The sequence below is a fragment of the Esox lucius genome, chromosome 17, assembly GCF_011004845.1.
Source record: "Esox lucius isolate fEsoLuc1 chromosome 17, fEsoLuc1.pri, whole genome shotgun sequence".
NCBI lineage: Eukaryota > Metazoa > Chordata > Actinopteri > Esociformes > Esocidae > Esox > Esox lucius.
The window spans coordinates 32569413-32585311 of record NC_047585.1 but is presented as its reverse complement, the minus strand read 5'-3'; the positions used below and the strand labels follow the sequence as shown (position 1 = coordinate 32585311).

General features: G+C 46.0%; 1 protein-coding gene across 1 annotated transcript in view; it reads right to left on the bottom strand.

Annotated features, from left to right (window-relative positions):
• Positions 1 to 15899, bottom strand: part of loxl2a (lysyl oxidase-like 2a) — a 38783-nt gene that overhangs the window by 4082 nt on the left and 18802 nt on the right. Inside the window, exons 5-12 of the mRNA XM_010881349.4 lie at positions 9965 to 10181; positions 9237 to 9420; positions 6751 to 6902; positions 4696 to 4863; positions 2056 to 2221; positions 1503 to 1743; positions 1166 to 1281; positions 900 to 1036 (exon numbers count right to left, since the gene is read on the bottom strand). Coding sequence (XP_010879651.1) covers positions 900 to 1036; positions 1166 to 1281; positions 1503 to 1743; positions 2056 to 2221; positions 4696 to 4863; positions 6751 to 6902; positions 9237 to 9420; positions 9965 to 10181 — 1381 coding nt within the window. The remainder of the gene's footprint in view (positions 1 to 899; positions 1037 to 1165; positions 1282 to 1502; positions 1744 to 2055; positions 2222 to 4695; positions 4864 to 6750; positions 6903 to 9236; positions 9421 to 9964; positions 10182 to 15899) is intronic.

Here is a 15899-nt window from a genome sequence, read left to right as displayed (position 1 = left end):
GCCCTGACCCGTAGAGGCATGGACTCTCTGAAGGTGTGCTGTGGTATCTGGCACCAAGACGTTAGCAGCAGATCCTTTAAGTCCTGTAAGTTGCCAGATGGGGCCTCAATGGATCGGACCTGTTTGTCCAGCACATCCCACAGATGCTTGATTGGATTGAGATCTGGGGAATTTGGAGGCCAAGTCAACACCATGAACTTGTTGTGGTGTTCCTCAAACCATTCCTGAACCATTTTTGCAGAGCGCATGATTCTGCTGAAAAAGGCCAATGCCATCAGGGAATACCGTAACAATGCTCAGGTAGGTGGTACGTGTCAAAGTAACATCCACATGAATTGCAGTATCCAAGGTTTCCCAGCAAAACATTGGCCAAAGCATCACACTGCCTCCATCAGCTTGCCTTCTTCCCATAGTGCATCCTGGTGCCATGTGTTCTCCAGGTAAGCGACGCACACACACCCGGCCATCCACATGATGTAAAAGGAAACGTGATTCATCAGACCAGGCCACCTTCTTCCATTGCTCAGTGGTCCAGTTCTGATGCTCACGTGCCCATTGTAGGCGCTTTTGGCAGTGGACAGGGGTCAGCATGGGCACCCTGACCGGTCTGCGACTACTCAGCCCCATATGCAACAAAATGTGATGCACTGTGTGTTCTGACACCTTTCTATCAGTACCAGCATGTCAAAGTCACTCAGATCCTTATGCTTGCCCATTTTTCCTGCTTCTAACACATCAACTTTGAGGACAGAATGTTAATTTGCTGCCTAATTCATCCCACCCACTGACAGGTGCCATGATAACAAGATAACCTCACCTGTCAGTGGTCATAATGTTATGGCTGATCGGTGTATGTTGTTATTTCAAATCCTACGTTTTTGATAGCAAACCCAACTCACCTGGAATATGTAGTCTCCAGGCATAACGTCTGTGACGTCTATCCACTGACAGTCAATGTCATGTCGGTAGGTGTCCCAGCAGCCCACAGTGATGCCCTGCTGTCCGAAGTTGGCACACTCATACCTCTTCTCAATACCTGCCCGGCAACAACAGTGACGACACCATCAAGAGTTGTTGGAGCACAGAACCTGGAACGTGGTCACGGCTCGTTCCCACAGATAGCAGTTTATCATTCGTTTTGTTCCCCCCACGAACGCCTCCTTACCCTCTTCACACTGGGTGTCCTCCAGACAGAAGCTGGCCTTGTGTCCCTCGGCTACCTTGGTGCCGTTGAGGCTCAGCAGGTCGTAGTGGGTGAACACCTCCATGCTGTGGTAGTGTCTGGACAGGCAGGCAGTCATTGTCATCAACAACCCACAGCTGACCACCTATCATCTCACAGGACTGCAAGTAATGACGACCCCCAGAGGACTCTTAGAACTCATAAAGACGTCCTGCCCATGTTTTTCACGCCGTCGTCCGACCGCTTTTAACCAAAGCTTTCGCCATTAGTGAAGGACTGAACTGAAGGACACAGGGATTCCTGCTCCACGTTACTTTACCTGTGGCATTCGTGCCAGATCCAGGAGTGGTGAGCGGCCCGGGGGCGGAAGTCCGACTGTCCGTTGTTGTGGATCTGGGAGGAGAAGCGCAGCAGTCGGCGGTAGGACGCCTGGGTGGCGGTTGCGGCGCTGCTGGACAGACAGTTCTCCTCGTGGGCACACTGCAGCACATACATGGGACGGTCCTCCAAGTAGGTAGTGTGTTCCACCACCTGGGCGTTCAGAACCAAGTCTGGGGCAGCTGCACACCAGGGTGGGAGAGGGCGGGAGTGGCTCTTAACACAGGGTTCAGCCGTCTGACCCGTACATTCTAGTTTCAAATATGATTTATTACGACACTGTAAACAACCAAAGACCCCTGTACACTTTAACCGCATTTAAAATCAGAATCCAAATGCAGTTGACCCCCAGCTCCTGATAACCTGAGTTATTACTAATCATCTAACGATAGTGGCCTGATCTGTGTTCCTGAAGCGGTGCCTTGAGGACTGGGCATAAGGGCCAGGAGGTATTTGGTCTTATTCACAGACGGTAGCCGTAAATATTGACTTACTCTCGGAGCAGGAGACTCCAGCAGCGAAGCGGCCACCCCCTTTGGGGCACTGGAGGTGCTTCCCATGATGAAGACACTGGTTCAAGGTCAACTCCGTCCCGGAGCACCTGACCCCGCTCATCACCACGTCATCAGCGCTCCCGTCTCCGTGCCAGTACCAGGTCTCCTGGTACGAACGATAACACAGACTGATTGAACAACACGGATGTCCATATGCCTAGTACCGCCCAGTTAATTACCTAGTGAGGCAGCCCTTAACGTCTATACATTTTTCTGCAATAAAACAAAACAGTTTTGTTATTTAAAACCATGTGTACCCGATGCCCCGGCTCTGTACACGTCCAATATAACACAGAGTTAACCCTCTGTATTGTCGTTGTTGCAGCAGCATCGTGTTGTGAGTACGCTTGTTATTTGGCAGGGACTGTGGAGTTTGTTGCATCAAAAAAGTAGGAAGTTAGAGGAAAGCCTGTCTGCTTAATATTTTTCTCATATTGACAATTACACAATAAAACAACACCAAAAACACCTGAATGACTTTTCAAAGAACATTACTTTTTGAGTAATAGCTTTTTTCTTGCCATCCTCCTATAAAGGCCTGTGTTGTGCAGAGCTACTGATATTGGCTGATAATAACAGATTTTGAGTTTCCATGTTTAAAACCATTTATAATTTCAAATTCAGTAGTATGAGAGAATTGGTCAGGGTCTGAATATGTTTTCCAAAGCATTATAAAAATACACATTTGAAAATAATTATTGTATTGTAGATAAGTATCAAATCAATCCAATGTAATCCTTTTTGAGAGTAAATGTTTAAGCCAGCATATATTCATTGGGCTACTTTCTTATTTGGTAGATTGGTAGATTTTCTTAGTTTTCTAGATTATGTTTCTGATGACAAGGTTTTATGAGGTAGGAAAGATCCTAATGGAAAACAAGTCTCCCTATCTGTTAAATGTTCCTATGTCTTCTGCTGTAAAATGAATCAATATTTAAAGAGACAGTGGGCGAGTCGGTCAATGTGTATTCCATGTCCTCATGGAACGGAATGCCTAATTATACTGAGTCATCTGCATGTCTCTGTGCTATATCAAAGCCCTGGGAAAACTCCTGTAAAACACATTCCTTGTGGGATCTCCAACGACAGAAGCAGGGGGTGAGCAGCATGGACATCCCCTGTTTATGGAATGGAGTTTTAGTGTGCGCTATCATATATTCCATCTGTTTGGCTGTCTGTAAAAACACTTAGTCTGCACTGCAAATAGTGCCCTATTTCCGTCGTAATCCTCTACTCACCAAAGCCCATAGGGATAACAGTAGTGCACTATCTAGGGAACAGTGAGCCATTTGGGACATAGGAGCAGATTTTTGGGAAAGAGGCACCGGGGCAGGAAGCTGTGTTTTTTTCACGATAGACTGTTCTGTACTCTGCTGTTCCCCATCTGGTATCACAGACTCTGCTGCTGGCTCTGCCCTCTACACCAGCAGGCTTTAGTATGAGACATAACCAGACTGGGTCTCTACGGGAATCTGTCTGTGTATGTTTTTGTCTGTTTCCCCAAACACATAATGACAATCTTATTTAGACTGCTATTAAAAGGCACATTATTACCCAATCATCAAAATCACACTTTATTATACAATTAATGTGCCGAAGAGTTTTATCAGGCCAGTCCTTTGTCCACTCATAAAACTCGTACTCCCATCAACCCAGTTCTTCCATGATTCATAAATACTTTCCAGACCAAGCACTATTCAGTAACAACACCAAATCTCCCAAATGGCACCACTAATAGGACTGGTAAGTACAGTTGGTTGCTGGTTGGCAAACTGAACTTCAAAGAGCAACAAAGGACTCCCCGCTAAAAAGTGTATACTGTTAACAAACACCCTAGAGCCACATACGCGTACATGTTAATGTTTCCCAAGCTAGCTGTAGACCAGGCACCATGCCAAGATTTCCTCTCTCCCGGGGCTATGGGGGAGCTTGACCAATGGGGGCCTAGGAAAATAGTCGATTTTCATGACATCAGAATTATAAGGAAGTTCTTGTTTTTAAAATACTAAAATGCTTGAGGGGGTTGAACTGGGGCTAGTCAGATCCGTGTTGTAGCTATAGCCCCCCTAGTCCCGTGTAGTGCGTGTCTGCTGTAGACTCTCCTCGCTCCGTCACTTCAGAGAGTCAAAGGTCAATGCACTTTCACATTCCAGCTGTTGCTAGCTAACAAGATTGTTTACTGAATAATGTTATTAGCAACCAAGATGCCATAGACATCACCATAACGGAATGAACTACAGTATATCAGAGCCATATATATATATATATATATATATTTATATATATGTATACAGCTCCAGAAAGAAATAAGAGACCACTGCACCTTTTTCTTTCCTTTGCAAAAAAGTCGAAAAGGGAAGGTTTTGGGTGAGAAACAGAAGTGTTCAATTTGCAGTGGTCTCTTAATTTTAACCCTTCTGTTCCTCACTCAAAACTTCCCTTTTGAACTTTTTTGGAAAGGAAAGAAAAAGGTGCAGTGGTCTCTTAATTTTCTCCGTACATTGTTTTGTTTGTTGGTTTTGTCATTTTGCAACTCTTCAGTTGATGGACTGGCTGTTTGGTTGACGTGTGTAAACCCACCTGAAAGGCGTTGCTGGCAAAACCCAGTCCCAGCTGCCGACACACGACCCCAGCCTCGATGGTGCCCCAGCTTTCGCTGCAGACAGTACCCCACACCAACGACCCGTTCTTCTCCACCAGCACCTCCACGCGGCCCTCAGACGGGTTCCGCCCGCCGCTGAGACGCAGCTGCAACCAGGGACAAAGTAACAGAGCGTATGCCAGTTATTACGGCAGCACCAGTGCACTTCTTTTATTTTTCTTGGACAAAGTAGAGACAGGAAGGAAAGACCGGAGCAGTAGTGGGTCAGATTCTAATGTTTTCTAGGAACAGCAGCTTAGACGGCTGCCCCATCCTGGGTCACAGAGGGATGGCTTGTTATCAGCCAAATAAAATACTTGATTTAAAGAGGTTTAATATTCAGTCATTGAAATATGTTTTTACTATATTATTCTGCTGAGGAAACTAATATTGGCCACCAACCCGATATTTGGCTGTGAAAGGTTTGCAGAGACAAAAAACTTGTAAATGAAATATTTGCCCATCCAGATAACATAATTTGCAAATGTTTGAATTAGTAATTTAGCAGACACTTTTATTCAGTCTTATAAAGTAGTTAAAATACATACATCATTAAAGTTTTTTGAATAATTTCTTTGTAGTGATCTCTGTGGAAGCAAATACTACATGACCTATACAACTCCATTCCCAGAAAAGTTGGGACGTTGTGTGTAATGTAAAGAAAACAACAAGCAATTAATTTAAACCCTGTATTCAATAGGAAATAGTACAAAGATAACATATCAAATGTTGAAACTGATAAATGTTATTGTTTCTTGAAAAATATACGCCCACATTGAATTTGATGCCAGCAACACGTTTCTAAAAAGCTGTGACAGAGGCAACAAAAGACCGAAAAAATTGTGTAATGATAAAAAAACAACCTGGTGGAATATCACCCAACTAGCTGGATTAATTGGCAACAGGCCAGTAAGATGATCCCAGAGAGGATCAGACTTTCAGAAGTAAAGATGGAGGGGTTCACCACTCTGAAAGACTGCACAGGCAAATAGTGCATCAATTTAAGAATAATGTTTCTTAACTTAAAATTGCAAAGAGTTTGGGTATCTCATCATCAAAGGTACATAAAATTATTATAGGATTCAGAGCATGCGGAGAAATCACTGTACACAAGGGACAAGGACGAAAACCAATATTGGATGGCCGTGATCTTCGGGCCCTCAGGCGGCACTGTATTAAAAATGGACATGATTCTGTAGTGGAAATCACATGGGCTCAGGAACACTTCTGAAAACCATTGTCTGTGAACACAGTATGTCGCTGCATCCACATATGCAAGTTAAAATTCTACCACGCAAAGAAGAAACCACATATAAACATGATCCAGAAATGCAGCCGCTTTCTCTGGGCCTGAGTTCATTTAAGATGGACTGAGGCAAAGTGGAAAAGTGTTCTGCGGTCTGTCTAAAATTTGAAATTATTTTTGGGAATCAGGAACGCTGCATTGTCCGGACTAAAGACGAGAAGGACCATCCGGCTTGTTATCAGCACACAGTTCAAAAACCAGCAGATGTGATGGTATGGGGGTGTATTAGTACACATGGCATGGGTGACATGCACATCTGTGAAGGCACCATTAATGCTGAACAATATATATAGGTTTTGGAGAAACAAATGCTACCATCCAGACAACGTCTTTTTTAGGGAAGGCTTTGTTAATTTCAGCAAGACAATGCCAAACCACATTCTGCAAGTATTACAACAGCATGGGACTATAGTTAAATAGCCATGGTGCTAAACTGGCCTGCTTGGCAACAAATTCTAAATGGGCATGTATTTTTCCAAAAACAATACAATTTCTCAGTTTCAACATTTGATATGTTGTCTTTGTACTATTTTCAAATAAATACAGGGATAAATGATTTGCACATCATTGCATTATTTGCATTTTATAGTCTTCCAACTTGTTTGGAAACAGGGTTGTATATAAATAAAACACAACTACAATATTAGAACTATATGAGTCCCATACAGTGGCCATGTACAGAACGTACTCTTTTCTTGAAGCCCATATCTGGAACATGACATCTAACAGCAGCGTCCTCCTCGTGGCTGCAGCCCAGGGAATTTCTGTTGAAGCGGCACTCTGTCAGGGACTTTTCAAAACCAGAGCACTGCACCTCATTCATATGGACCGGACCCATTCCTGCAATGGAAAACACACCTGGAATTATCTCCGTCCCACTCCATCACAAAATGCCATGTATTCAATGTTTTCAATATTCCAGAAAATAGACACCAGAGACAACTTGGAAAGAATTAACCTTTTTTATCTTTCCCTTAGTAAAAAGCTAAATATGAGTGATAACTAATTTCCTGCTGTGTCTGTCTCCAGCATGTGACTGGACTGGAACATTTACCTGGCAGTGTTTGCTCTGTAACTAGAGTCATGGTGGGCTGAAACTGACAGCAGTTGAAGAAAAGACAGAAGGAATGTAATAGTTTTTATAATTTATGTGTATTGACCTGCTTTGAGTTGCGACCCCTTTTCTGACCTTTGAATCCTTCCCGGCTACCGACCCCTGCTTGTCTCAGAATTCTTCCTGTCTACCGACCACAACTTGGCAAACAAAATGGACCACGTGAGGAAGCAAATGCCTGCATGACAGAGACATTTCCAAGCTCTAAGCAAACATAGTAAAAATAACTTATCTTGCTAAACTATATCTATCGTTTCACAATAAATCTTTTCAATGGAATTTTTCCTTCCTGAACCAATTAAATCATACATAGAAAAGACTGGGCACTTCCTGTAAGATTGGACTCTTAATGTTGGAGTGGCATGAAAACGGCTCACTTGAGAAGTAACCAGAGAAGACTTTGCCAGCACATACAAGGGCATCTCCAATCACCACAACATCTCAGCAGAAGTCAGCACTGTGGTCCCTAATTACACCAGTAACATTGTTGGCTGATTTTTTTAATCTGTACCGTCTTTTACCACATGACTGCCCTTCCTACAGGACAGAGCCAAACCAGTCGGTGAGGGAGAACGTGAGGGAGAACGTGAGGACCAACTACGACCGGTCAAAGCCACGTCCGGGTAGACTGGGAGACTTGCTCTTTCTTCACTTGCCGTACGTCCTCCGTCCACTGGCGTTGCCTTGGTGATCATTACGATGTGAACCTCTCACCTGAGGCTGTGGGAGATCACTGACAGACGCATCATTGGAGGTTCCCTCATTGATGTGAGAAGGGTGGGAGCGCACATCCTTGCCGAGTCAGAAACGTGCATTCCCATCGTCGCGTGTTACATCCTATAGGTCAGGAACCTATTGTTTCCAACTACCGCAGGTCGTTGGTCGTCCTGAAGGGAGACTGTTATCTGCAATTAGCCAGCTTTCAGAGGGTGGAATCTCAGCTGAAATGATTTGTTCTGTTCTCAGTTTGGATGAAGAAAGGCTGGACACTGTCACCAAGTTTTCCATACACAAGTAATGTGTCCTCGCTCACACTGCGGACATCATAACTTCTTTTTTGAGGTTGACACAGCTTCAGTCACAAACTACAACATTGTCACAGCCAGTAACATAATTCCATGCTTTAAAGAACTGACTAATCTCATCACTGCTCACAAGTAGCCACAAGGGAAAGCTTGAAAAGACACACAATTGAGAAGTGCCTGAGTGTTCATGAGTAACATAAAGCCATACCAGATTGCCTTAGTCTTGGAACCACACTTTAAATTGGCATTGTGCAACGCCACAGAAAAAGGCTGCCCTACCTGCAGTCAATGATATTGATTATAACCGGTACATTACATTGACCCTCAGCAGCAAGCCAGTTAGACACTCTGTTTTGTTTCATGGAACAAAAAAGTACAGCTGTATGTCCAAACAACAAATTGAGGATTAGCTCATTTCCTCATATCTTCCAACAACTACTGATTCTCACAAACTCTGGAACACGCATACACACACCCAACACTCAGCAGAGTTTCTGCTGACAACCTACATGTCCCAGCATGCTCTGCAGCCGTGGAGCCATTCTAGGCATCGGAGTGAGTATCTTCAGACCAGATAGTTTTAAAAACGGATCTTGTTTTTTATATAAAATAATTTCCAAAAACGTATGACAATTAGTTTGTAAATGCTAGTATATTACCTAGATTTGCAAATAGTATTTTTAAATACATTCTAATATTTATATACATCTTTCAAATAATTTTTCTAAATACTTGTTTTCATATTTTATCTGTTTTAATGGACCAGAAAGAGGAGAGATCTATTTAAGAGTTTTTGCTGAAAGAGCAGTGGGCTGGATTCAAACTGATGCTGCAGCAGTACATCTTAACCAGAGGGTAGCAACCCCAACCCCAACCCCAGGTCTTGGTTACACAATATCTGAATCCTGGTTGACAGAGACCCATAGGTGGATGGAGGTTGGTCTGAGATTTGCATCATAATGAATCACTGACTGCCTATTCCATTTGAGTAGATGAATGCACTTGGTGGACACATATCCGACAGAGGATCTCTACCTTGTCCCAGCCTGCCTCCAGAAAGGGCCTCCTTGGCACTACCAAAGCCAAGCTCTCGACACACCACGGTGGCTGCCTTGAGGTTCCAGCTGTCATCACAGACGGTGCCCCATTCTCCGTTCTTCAGAACCTCCACTCGACCTTCTCCTATGTTTGCCCCGCCTCTCAGGCGCACCAGGGGTTGCTGCAGAAATCATTCATGGCATTAGCATGACTGTTACTGAGAAATAAAACTTTCCAATCAGATCGCACAGGTAAGAAAACATCACATTTTCAGATGTTAGTAGTATTTATTGTACAGTCCATTAACTAATTTAAAACATGGATATTGACAATACATCCATAGAAAGTTAAACAGCACTGCACTGCATCAAAGCTTATTGTAAATCAGAGAAGGAGCATTAACATCACAGTTTATTCCTTCTCATTCATCTAAAGCCTATGATTCACCAGTTTGAAGTGTTTGGACACAGTGTTCTGCAGCTGGAGCGTCTGCAGTTTAAAGGCTTAGTTTGTGATTTTCCTTACAACAAATATCATTGACAACACTCAGGATATGTAGCCTTTAAAAAAAAATAATTCAGATTCAATGCAAGACACAAGGCTAGAGTCAGCTCAACTATAGTAACATCACATCTCTGTCATAAGCACCCTTCTGCAAAGAGGCTTTATCACTTCTATACGTAATGACATGCTCCTTCTCTCTCACGGCAGAGTACCCAACCTACCTCCACTCTGTAGGCCTTGCTGAAGCCCAGGGCATGGCTGGGAGCGAAGGCACGTCCAGGGACACAGCTGACCACCACAGGCAAGTTTTTCTCACATGTGAGGTTCCCCTTAAGCTCCACTTGGTGGCCCAGCTTACACTCATGCAGGCTGGCCTCGTTCCCTGTGCAATTCACTCCGAACCCCCAGTAGTTCTTCTTCCTCCGTTTGGCCAGCAGCCTGAAGAACGGAGAGATTGAATTAAACTGAGAAAATTTGAGTTGAAAATGGAAAGAAACTAAGATGAATTGGTTAATAGCTGTTTCTTTTAGGTTTCAGTCTGTGGAAGCTTTCTGTGAAATAACAATCTTGTCAACAGTAATTAGTGAGGAAACATTAACATTACATTTAAACTGTATTTTACTTAATAAAACATAAATATTCCTAGACCATCTTAAAAGCAAGGCCGTGCCCCTCTACTGCTAACAGTACAACATACAATGGTAGTGCTTTGGTCAAAATAAACAAGAATTCCCATGACCTGTACTTTGAAGAGCGGAATCAAATGGAAGTCATTTGTCGGGGGTGGGGGTGAGGGGGGTGGGTGTGGTGCCTGAAGGAGCCAGGGTTCTCTTTATAGTGCACTACATCTGACCAGAATCTGCAGTGCTCTGGTCAAATAGGCTGCCGTTTGGGACGCACAACGGATCTTTTCTTCCCTGCCATTAATTACAACTTTAATTAATACAGCATGTCCTGCATTTACAGACTCACAGTAGTCCAAGCTCTGACACACAGCACAGAAGTCGACAGACTAAAAGAAGTGAACACGAATGTTCACTACTTTATATTTTCAACACTAAATTACTCGTAGAATTGGATAGACCCTAGGAGCTATGTTGTCTGGGGATATATGGTCCTAGGCGACGGGTCCTAGGCGACGGGTCAGACTAAGAGCGGTTCAAAACCCTTTAATGATGAGAAAAATCTTGAGGTCCGTGACGTTGCCCGGTATGGCGCAGCCGGGGCCCCACCTTGGAGCCAGGCCCGGGGTTGGGGCTCGTACGCGAGCGCCTGGTGGCCAGGCCTTTCCCCATGGGGCCCAGCCCGAAGGAGCGACGTGGGGCCGCCTTCCCGTGGGCTCACCACCTACGGGAGGGACCATAAGGGGCCGGTGCGGAGAGGATTGGGCGGCAGTCGAAGGCGGGGGCCTGGACAACCCGATCCCTGGACACGGAAACTAGCTCTAGGGACGTGGAACGTCACTTCGCTGGCGGGGAAGGAGCCTGAGATCGTTCGTGAGGTTGAGAGGTTCCGACTAGAGGTAGTCGGGATCACCTCTACGCACGGCTTGGGCTCTGGAACCACACTCCTTGAGAGAGGATGGACTCTTTACCGCTCTGGAGTTGCCCATGGTGAGAGGCGGCGAGCTGGTGTGGGTTTGCTTATAGCTCCCCAGCTCTGCCGCCATGTGTTGGAGTTTACCCCGGTGAACGAGAGGGTTGTTTCCCTGCGCCTACGGGTCGGGGATAGGTCTCTCACTGTTGTTTGTGCCTACGGGCCGAACGGCAGTGCAGAGTACCCAACCTTCTTGGAGTCTCTGGGAGGGGTGCTGGAAAGTACTCCGACTGGGGACTCTATCGTTCTACTGGGGGACTTCAACGCCCACGTGGGCAACGACAGTAACACCTGGAGGGGCGTGATTGGGAGGAACCCGAGCAGTGTTCAGTTATTGGACTTCTGTGCTAGTCACAGTTTGTCCATAACGAACACCATGTTCAAGCATAAGGGTGTCAATCAGTGCACGTGGCACCAGGACACCCTAGGCCGTAGGTCGATGATCGACTTTGTTGTCGTTTCATCTGACCTGCGGCCGTATGTCTTGGACACTCGGGTGAAGAGAGGGGCAGAGCTGTCAACTGATCACCACCTGGTGGTGAGTTGGATCCGATGGCGGGGGAGGAAGCTGGACAGACTCGGCAGGCCCAAGCGTACTGTAAGGGTCTGCTGGGAACATCTGGCCGAGTCTCCTGTCAGAGTGATCTTTAACTCCCACCTCTGGCAGAGCTTCGAGGAGGAGGAGGCTGGAGATATTGAGTCCGAGTGGACCATGTTCTCCACCGCCATTGTCGAAGCGGCTACTCGGAGGTGTGGCCGTAAGGTCTCCGGTGCCTGTCGAGGTGGCAATCCCCGAACCCGGTGGTGGACACCGAAAGTAAGGGATGCCGTCAAGCTGAAGAAGGAGTCCTATCAGGCCTGGTTGGCTTGTGGGACTCCTGAGGCAGCTGACGGGTACCGGCAGGCCAAGCGGACGACAGCCCGGGTGGTTGTGGAGGCAAAAACTTGGGCCTGGGAGGAGTTCGGTGAGGCCATGGAGAAGGACAATCGGCTGGCCTCGAAGAGATTCTGGCAAACCGTCCGGCGACTCAGGAGAGGGAAACAGTGCCCTACCAACGCTGTTTATAGTAGAGGTGGGCAGCTGTTGACCTCAACTGGGGATGTCGTCGGGCGGTGGAAGGAGTACTTCAAGGATCTCCTCAATCCCGCCGTCACGTCTTCCATTGAGGAAGCAGAGGATGAGGGCTCAGAGGTGGACTCATCCATCACCCAGGCTGAAGTCACAGAGGTAGTCAAGAAACTCCTCGGTGGCAAGGCACCGGGGGTGGATGAGATCCCCCCTGAGTACCTCAAGTCTCTGGATGTTGTGGGGCTGTCTTGGTTGACACGCCTGTGCAACATCGCGTGGCAGTCGGGGATAGTGCCTCTGGAACGGCAGACCGGGGTGGTGGTCCCTCTTTTTAAGAAGGGGGACCGGAGGGTGTGTTCCAACTATAGGGGGATCACACTTCTCAGCCTCCCCGGGAAAGTCTATGCCAGGGTACTGGAGAGGAGAATACGGCCGATAGTAGAACCTCGGATTCAGGAGGAACAGTGTGATTTTCGTCCAGGCCGTGGAACACTGGACCAGCTCTATACCCTCTACGGGGTGCTGGAGGGTTCATGGGAGTTTGCCCAACCAATCCACATGTGTTTTGTGGATTTGGAGAAGGCATTCGACTGTGTCCCTCGTGGCATACTGTGGAGAGTGCTTCGGGAATATGGGGTCCTGGGTCCTTTGCTAAGGGCTGTCAGGTCCCTGTACGACCAAAGCAGGAGCTTGGTCCGCATTGCCGGCAGTAAGTCAGACTTGTTCCCAGTGCATGTTGGACTCCGGCAGGGCTGCCCTTTGTCGCCGGTTCTGTTTGTCATTTCTATGGACAGAATTTCTAGGCGCAGCCAGGGGCTGGAGGGTGTCAGGTTTGGGGACCACACGATTTCGTCTCTGCTCTTTGCGGATGATATTGTCGTGTTGGCCCCTTCAAGCCAGGACCTTCAGCATGCACTGGGATGGTTTGCAGCCGAGTGTGAAGCGGTGGGGATGAGAATCAGTACCTCCAAATCCGAGGCCATGGTCCTCAGTTGGAAAAGGGTGGCTTGCCCACTTCAGGTTGGTGGAGAGTGCCTGCCTCAAGTGGTGGAGTTTAAGTATGTAGGGGTCTTGTTCACGAGTGAGGGAAGGATGGAATGGGAGATTGACAGACGGATCGGTGCAGCTTCTGCAGTAATGCGGTCGATGTATCGGTCTGTCGTGGTGAAGAAAGAGCTGAGCCGCAAGGCGAAGCTCTCGATTTACCGGTCAATCTACGTTCCTACTCTCACCTATGGTCATGAGCTTTGGGTCTTGACCGAAAGGACAAGATCCCAGATACAGGTGGCCGAAATGAGCTTTCTCCGCAGGGTGGCTGGGCGATCCCTTAGAGATAGGGTGAGAAGCTCGGTCACCCGGGAGGGGCTCAGAGTAGAGCCGCTGCTCCTCCACATCGAGAGGGGTCAGCTGAGGTGGCTTGGGCATCTGTTTCAGATGCCTCCGGAACGCCTTCCTGGGAAGGTGTTCCGGGCCTGTCCCACCGGGAGGATACCCCGGGGAAGACCTAGGACACGCTGGAGGGACTATGTCTCCCGGCTGGCCTGGAAACGCCTGGGTGTCCCCCCGGAAGAGCTGGAGGAAGTGTCTAGGGAGAGGGAAGTCTGGGCATCACTGCTTAGACTGCTGCCCCCGCGACCTGGCCCCGGATAAGTGGAAGAAAAATTATGATGAGGATGATGATGAGAGGTGACAGAGATGAGGAGGGCTTACACTAAACTTTACTAGCTGAACCTTCTGACTCTCATGGCCAGTAAAAGATGATGGAGCGAGTCCATAGTAATACTGCCTTCACACAGGATTTGCGGTGTGTTGCCCGTAAAACAAATTGTCATTACCCTGACTGTTACTGAGAAACTAAAGTTTCCAATCAGATGACATAGGTAAGAAAACATCCAATTGTCAGTTGTTAGTCGTATTTACCAAATTGTCAAATACAGAGTGACATAAGTTTTCTTCTTTTTTTTAACTGGCATCCTGTGGGAACTGAATCTAGTGGAACATCCTGGCCTTGCAAGCATCATGCTCGACCAACACAGTGCTACACAGTGCAATAAATATACACCATCAACACATCCATTAGACAGTGTTTTAGGGAGATCCTAATAAACATTGACTAATAGCATAATAATAATATCTAAAAATAAAAATTTTATGGTTTCATTGGTTTTACAATATGTATTAGAAAACAGAAATTGTCATATGTTGCTTGCATAACATTGACAAGACCGCTGTAGGACATTCACTTAATTCTTCTTTTGTTGCTTTGGTCTTGTGCTTGCGGCTGGGTCACTCTCGTGGCTTTAGATGGTAGTTTTTGAGTAACAACTTCTTTCAAGCCTCCCCCCAATACAGGCCAGTTTTCTGCAAAAGTCTTGATTTGATTGATTGGTGCACAACAACGACAATCCTAGCCGGTTAACTCTGTAGCACCTTCAAAGTGATTGTTGATCTCTTCATGGGTTCTTTCACATGTCTACTAATTGTTTGAGTGCTGAGTTTTGAGGGACAGGATTTTCTTGTCAGTGCCTGGGTAGTGTATTGCATTTTCCACTTCCTGATTATTTATCAAACTGTACTCACGTGGATATCCAAACTTAGATGTTATTATTTTCCTAATGCATTTGTATTACTTTAACTTCTGTAATATGCCCTTTTGTATATTTTTTTTGATTCAAAGCCTGACCGGTGACACTTCAACAGTGGTGTCCTTGTCCAGAAAATATGACATCAACTTTAAGGATTCACAGACAAATGGTAATGTAATTGTGACCTGGTTAAGGCAACTTATTTCATCTGTGTAACCTGGAAGCTTCCATAGCACAGAGCTTGAACAGACAGTCTGGCAAGCCGGGGCTCGAACCCCTGGCACCACAGAGACTTCAGTCATGCTGCTGGTCTGTGCTGCCTCTCCGTCCTGCCAGTGCCATGGAAAACTAATCAACAGTCTGTTGTTTTGTTCATTAAACAATTACACACACTCGGCCCTGTTCACAGTCGACACACAGATACTAGAAGATAATGGAATATAACAGAACCAAATAAAAAATGTATCACAAACAAATCGTGTCATAGGAAGCATAATTTTTTTTTTGAGTTTGCAGATGTTGGCATTTTATTTCCCTACCCTCACATTGTTAGGAGCTGGCATATGGTCGTAAACGGCCCACAGAAAACCTTTTATCAAATAAGAAAAAATGGGAGTATAGGGTATCTTTATCAGCACTCCCCTCAACCTTTTAATAGCCAATATCCAAACAGGTTAAGTATTTTTTTTGTTGCAAAAAGTTGGCAGAAATATCTCTTGGTTTGAAAGATGTATGTAAGTAGACATGTAAGTAGACTTTTCCAGCTATGCTTTTTTATTATTCATGCTCATCCAAGTAAGAAATGTCAGCGAGAAAAGGGCTGTGATCCTCGCCTCATCACTCACTCACACGCTTCAGTTCACTGTGCTTCTCTCAATTGTGGCTTCCCTCAGAATATGTACTAGC